A 6,556-nucleotide genomic window follows, 5' to 3' on the forward strand; every position below is an offset into this window, starting at 1 on the left:
TTTGCAGGTTTAAAGTGTTGACCCGGGTTATCCAATTCACGAGTTTAGTGGGTTTACCTATCGAATATAATACATTTTTTTTTAGTTTCCGATCCTTTAATTTTTCTTATTTACTTTCATTCAATATTGGATTGGTTGAGAAATAGATTTTATAGTTTATTTTTTTATTTTCTATAAGATTATCACAATTTTAAATAAATATTTTTTTAAGGTTGATGTTCGATTTTGAAGGTATTTAATGCTATCATAAAATTAAATAAATTTTTTTTACAAAAATTATAAAGTTATTAAACTCATTGAAGTCCATTACCTGGGTCATTGAGTGATCGTCTAATTTGACATCATCTCAATACATATAAAAATTTATTGTTTTAGAGTTCTTTTAAAAATTATGTTATATTTTTATTAGTTATTCAAGTTTTTTTTTATCCATTAAATTAAATAATTTATTTTAAATAAATTTTTATATAATTTAATTTGAAACTCGAGCCAAAAAAAACTAAGTTATTAAATTTTAAAATTAAATTGATTAATTGAATTTAATGGTATTGCTAAAAAAATTCAATATATTTTAAAATTAAAAAAAAAAAATAGTTTATATATAGCAAAGAATTCCACGAACCCACCACCACAGTCAACGACCATAGCAACTGCACATTATGTTCACATTCTCTCTAACTTTTCAAGGAAGACAGCTCTGATAAAACCTTTTGATCGAATTATCCACGTGTCTAGTCCACGCGTCTAGTCCACGCTCTTCTTTTTGACATTGAAACTAACCTTGGTTATTTTCAACTTTCCATTTTCTTAAAATAATTTTGGAAAGCGTAGAAATCTATGGGCTTTATGCCTATAAAAGTGGCCTTTGTTTCTTGCTATACAAAACAAGAAAGGGTTGTGTTTTTGTAGTGGGATTTTCTTCTTGTTATTTGCAGAGAGTGGTTTTTGGTGGTGGTGGAGGAGGAGGAAAGGTTTGGACTTTAGAGAGAAGAACAATGATGAACGGAGTGGAGAAAACGAATGGTGAAGATATTGCCATGGAGGAACAGCTTATAACTCCATGGACTGCCTCTGTTTCTAGGTGAGCGGAGCGATCATTTCAGTTTTTGATTGTTTGTTTTAGTCTTATCTCATTCTATTTATGACTGCCCCCACGTTATTTTTAGATACTACATTATGGAGTTTTCGTCTAAAGCTATGATTTTCCAAGTCCTCATTGTTTCTAATTTTGCTCAAGTTGGTTTTCTAATGTTGCTCAGGTTGTGGTCTACTTTACTATATCATGTATCAAGCAAAATTTGGTTCTGTTTTTTTCCCAAGGATTTATTGCTTTTGGTCGAAGACAAGAAAATTATCCTTTTCTGAAGCACCTGAGATAGTTTGACTTGAGAAACCCTTTGCTGCTGGTTTTGCTGACCAGTTCATGCTTCTAAGATTTGCAGAAATTGAGTTTTTGTTTTGTCACGTTGAGTATTGTTTTTTTGTTATGTTACAGTGGTTATTCTTTGTTGAGGGATCCACGCCACAACAAAGGGCTTGCCTTCACTGTGGATGAAAGGGATGCACATTACTTGCGTGTCCTTTTGCCCCCAGCTCTCCTGACTCAGGAACTCCAGGTTATCTTGACTCGAGTGACATTCCTCATAGTTGTAATTCCAAATGTTTAAATTTCTGTCTCCCAAGCTTAATTAGTCCATGCAACCTTGATTATTAGGAGAAAAAGCTGATGCACAACCTACGTCAGTATGAAGTTCCTCTGCAACGATACATGGCCATGATGGATCTTCAGGAGAGGAATGAAAGGTTGTTTTACAAGCTTTTGATCGATAATGTGGAGGAACTATTGCCAGTTGTATACACTCCCACTGTTGGCGAGGCTTGTCAGAAATACGGGAGCATTTTCAGACGCCCTCAGGGTCTTTACATCAGTTTGAAAGAGAAGTAGGACCCTCCGATTGCCTTTTATTTTCATGTCTAGCTTGCAAGTGTTAACTGAAAACTGAATTCTTCAGGGGAAAGATTCTTGAAGTGTTGAAGAATTGGCCGGAGAGAAATATCCAAGTAATTGTTGTTACTGATGGTGAGCGTATCTTGGGGCTCGGGGATCTTGGCTGCCAGGTATTGATGCTCACAAATTCATTTGAAAATTGGACGTGCAGGCCACTCATCATCTCTCAACGAGTGGATCGTTGTTAATTTTGTTCATGCAATTGTTTTGCATTTGTTAGGGAATGGGGATTCCGGTGGGAAAACTCTCTCTGTATACTGCTCTAGGAGGATTACGTCCCTCTGCGGTAAGCTTTGACAAAATCTAACCACCTGTATAATTGATTTTGAAGCTATAAATTGTCCCTCGCTATTTTAGTTACTAAACCCTTCCACCTGTATTCAATATATGCAGTGCTTGCCAGTAACAATTGATGTTGGCACAAACAATGGCAAGTTGTTGAATGATGAGTTCTACATTGGGCTTCGACAGAGGAGGGCAACTGGGCAGGTGGAGTAAATTTACTTTCTTCCATTTCCATTCGACTGATCTTTCCTCTTTGCTTTCCCTTTTCTTTTCTGGATTTTTAAATCATTCCGAGTCTGAAGATCTGTGTTTTGCTATCTGCTGTGGTTTAGGAATATGCAGAGCTTCTTGATGAGTTCATGACTGCAGTTAAGAAGAACTATGGGGAAAAGGTCATTGTACAGGTAAAAACCACAAACAGTTGTTCAATGTCAGAGTTTTCAGCACTTAACTCTGTCCTTTGAATGACACGAACTTTCTTTTTCAGTTTGAAGATTTTGCAAATCACAACGCGTTCGAGCTACTGGCAAAATACAGCCCAACTCATCTTGTCTTCAACGATGACATACAGGTAACACGTCAAAGAAGTTTGCTTGCTAGCAATCTGTTTTCTCCTCAATGGAATTTCTCTAATTGCAAATGGTTTCATTTATTGCAGGGCACTGCATCTGTGGTGTTAGCAGGGCTCCTTGCAGCTTTGAAATTGGTTGGTGGAACCTTAGCGGATCATACATTCTTATTCCTGGGTGCTGGAGAGGTCAGGCTCTGAAACCATTTGTTCAAAGCTTTCTTTTTGTTTCTACTCATCAGTCTATTGCATAATGGCTGTGCTTGTTTATTAAGCCATTTCTTCATCTACGCTCTCTTTTTTTTCCTCTTTTTTTTCACCGGATTCTTCTTTTCTTCTGGGTGTTGCAGGCTGGAACTGGTATAGCTGAGCTTATCGCTCTTGAGATGTCGAAACAGGTATCGATATAATGTTTATCTGGTTCAACGTTTTTGTTATCTGCTTCCATTTGCTAACCTTTATGGTGAATCCCATTCTGTGTCCTTCAGACTAATGCTCCACTTGAAGAGACGCGCAAAAAGATTTGGCTTGTAGACTCAAAGGTAGTGAGAAAGTGGTCGAAGTCCTCAGCTGCTGCTGACATTTCTCCTTGGATCCTTTTCCTTGTACTAACATGTCGTCTTGCTATGTTACAGGGACTGATAGTTAGCTCCCGTAAAGGGTCACTTCAACACTTCAAGAAACCATGGGCTCATGACCATGAACCTATCAAGGGGCTCTTAGATGCTGTTAAGGTGTTAAAACTTTTATGTTGTGGATTCAAATGAAGTGCGCCGCGCCATTCAAATCATTTTCCTGAAATCTTACCGTACTTTCTGATCTTCTCAGGCAATCAAGCCAACAGTTTTGATAGGATCATCAGGAGTTGGGAAAACATTTACAAAGGAGGTGGTTGAGGCCATGGCATCAATTAACGAGGTTCTCTCTCTCACACACAGACACACAGACACACTCACATGCACGCACACGCATGCACGTCCATCAACATTGTTTATCTGACCTTGGTCTCAATTATTGGCATGCAGAAACCGCTAATTCTTGCTCTCTCCAATCCTACCTCACAATCTGAATGCACAGCTGAAGAAGCTTATACATGGAGCGAGGTAGAACACCATTTCTGCTTTCCCCCCATACTGTTTCATCTGGTTTGCTTCATTTCTTGATTGTTATTTGTTTTCCAACTTGCAGGGTCGTGCAATCTTTGCCAGCGGAAGCCCATTTGATCCTGTTGAATATAACAGCAGAGTTTTTGTACCTGGCCAGGTTTAAAACTTTTTACCTGTTGTTACTAGAAATCGTTCTCTTTGCTAGCAATTTACTACAACTGGTGGCTTACTTCTTCAAATTATCCAGGCAAACAATGCTTACATATTCCCTGGATTTGGATTGGGTTTGGTCATCTCCGGTGCAATTCGTGTGCATGATGACATGCTTCTGGCAGCTTGTAAGTATATCATGGACTGTTGAGTTAAATCTTATGTGCACAAATTACAAGTTAGGAATCACTAAAACTTCGCACAAAAAAATCTGTAAGAACTAAGAAACAAGGCTACGTCCACCATGGTTTAACACTTGCTAATTCTTTTTGCAACAGCTGAAGCTTTGGCTGAGCAAGTAAAACAAGAAAATCTTGACAAGGTGCTAATTTACCCACCATTTTCTAACATTCGGAAGATATCAGCCAACATCGCTGCTAAGGTTGCTGCTAAAGCATATGAACTCGGTAAGCTTCTTTCTGGTCGTGAAGCTCTTTCATACTTGCAATGTCCTGCATTACAAATTGGGCTTACATAACTGCTTTACAGGTCTGGCATCTCGTCTCCCTCGTCCCAAAGATCTTGTCAAATATGCAGAGAGCTGCATGTACAGCCCGCTCTACCGAAGCTATCGTTAAACCTATGAAGGAGTTATGCATCTTGCAACCAGCAATTTGCTCGGAGCCATCTTCTACTTTCTATCTGATCTTTCATGTTTCTATTATATAAAAAATCTCAAGCACAGAGAGTTCCAATTCTCCTGTATTTTGTTTCTTGAGATAGTCCTAATTTTCTAGGCTAGTTTGAGCTATTTATTGCAATGGTGCTGAATAAAAACAATATTATTATTTTTTGGATTTTAATATCATTACTTTCCATTTTTTTAAAGCATTTTTGGAGTTCAGGAGAGGCGAAGGTCCTTCATTACCTCTGGTTTTATTTTCTTGAAATATTTCAATTTCATCCCCTTATCTTCACCCACAACCACCCAGCCAATTGCCTCCATTTTTTTCATTCTCTTTAAACCCAACCACCACCACCATTGCTGTCATTTCTCTTTATGAACCTCTCAATTTCTTCTATGCTCACACCCTTCTCTCTCTAGACCCTAAAATCTTGAGCCCCACATGCTTCCATCTACAACTTCAAGAGGAAATCCATCTTGGTATGCTGTCATTGCAGCTTAGATAGCGGCACTACTTTTAAAAGCATTTTTAAATAAGTTTGAATTTTTTTTTCCTTTGAATTAATATGTTTTTTATATTTTTAAATTATTATAATATCTTGATTTTAAAAATAAATTTTAAAAAATAAAAAAATATTATTAATATATTTTTTTAAATAAAAATTACTTTAAAAAATAACCATAATTATATTTTCAAATATAAATTTTAAATTGAGTTTTATTGTTTTTTGCTCGGCAAATTCTAAAACTTCGAGAGAATACCCACCTAATGTGGTGTCTTACATTGCTTTAATTTTGACTTTCGCCAAGTTGAATCGAGAAACCGAAGAGATTCAGTTTTTCAACATGGTTTTGTTGCAATTTAAATGCCTTGAAAGAGATATTGCAGATGTGGAGGCTATACTTGAGAGGATCACACAAATTCACACCTACCCCTCCAATTTCTTGGAGTTCAATTTGGATTCCAAAAATCTTCATTTTGTCATAAAAATACCTTGTTGCCTGTTTAGATTTGTTCGGGAAGATGATTGACAACTAAGTGTTTATTTGTTAGTGATATTGTTTTTCAAAATATTTTTTTTTATTTGAAAATTTATTATATTTTTTTAATTTTTTAAAATTTAATATCAGCATATCAAAATAATAAAAATAAAAAATAATTAATTTAAAATTTAATTTTTTAATTTTTTTTTAAAGTACAATTAAACCAAAATACCAAATATTTTATTAATATAATCTATATAGACTGATAAGTCTTTTGTATTCTTATAAGATGTAAAATGTTAACGTGTTTAGATTAATTTTTCCCTGCGTTAATGTTGAGGGGAGACCTTCAAATAGACTTGAAGGGAAATAAAATAAAAATATAAAAGATTCTTGATTATCTGAAATAATGATATATATATATATATATATATATATATATATATATTATAAATTATAACTTTTTTATTTTTAACTTGTTGTTACGTGTTGGTGTTTTTTTTTATGAGAATTTTGCTTATTAAAATATTTATTTTTCATTAGTAAAAAGTTATAAAGATTATAAAAGTATATTTTAATAAAAAATAACGTTTTTATTATCATGTTGCTAATATATTAAAAAAAATAATACACCAAAACTTCTTAGGTTTATTGTTTTATTTAACCATTCGACAATAAGAGAAATAAATAAAACTTTTAAAAAAATACAAAGACAAACCATAAAGGATTAAAAAAAAAAACTCGGTAATTTTATAGAAAAAAAAAATATA

At 34.6% G+C, this 6,556-nt stretch overlaps 1 protein-coding gene across 1 annotated transcript; it reads left to right on the top strand.

The window, feature by feature from the left end:
• The first annotated feature begins 886 nt into the window (after window positions 1-886).
• On the top strand, window positions 887-4,980 carry LOC118053687 (NADP-dependent malic enzyme). Its single transcript, XM_035065013.2, has 18 exons — window positions 887-1,081; window positions 1,496-1,616; window positions 1,715-1,941; window positions 2,013-2,118; window positions 2,229-2,294; window positions 2,402-2,497; window positions 2,626-2,697; window positions 2,781-2,864; window positions 2,952-3,050; window positions 3,212-3,259; window positions 3,350-3,403; window positions 3,497-3,595; window positions 3,690-3,779; window positions 3,887-3,964; window positions 4,050-4,124; window positions 4,215-4,305; window positions 4,456-4,584; window positions 4,667-4,980. Exons 1-18 carry the CDS (start codon window positions 996-998, stop codon window positions 4,753-4,755), a joined length of 1,710 nt encoding a protein of 569 aa, XP_034920904.1. The 5' UTR covers window positions 887-995; the 3' UTR covers window positions 4,756-4,980.
• Window positions 4,981-6,556: the final 1,576 nt, after the last annotated feature.

This window comes from Populus alba, chromosome 18 (genome assembly GCF_005239225.2).
Source record: "Populus alba chromosome 18, ASM523922v2, whole genome shotgun sequence".
Taxonomy (NCBI): Eukaryota; Viridiplantae; Streptophyta; class Magnoliopsida; order Malpighiales; family Salicaceae; genus Populus; species Populus alba.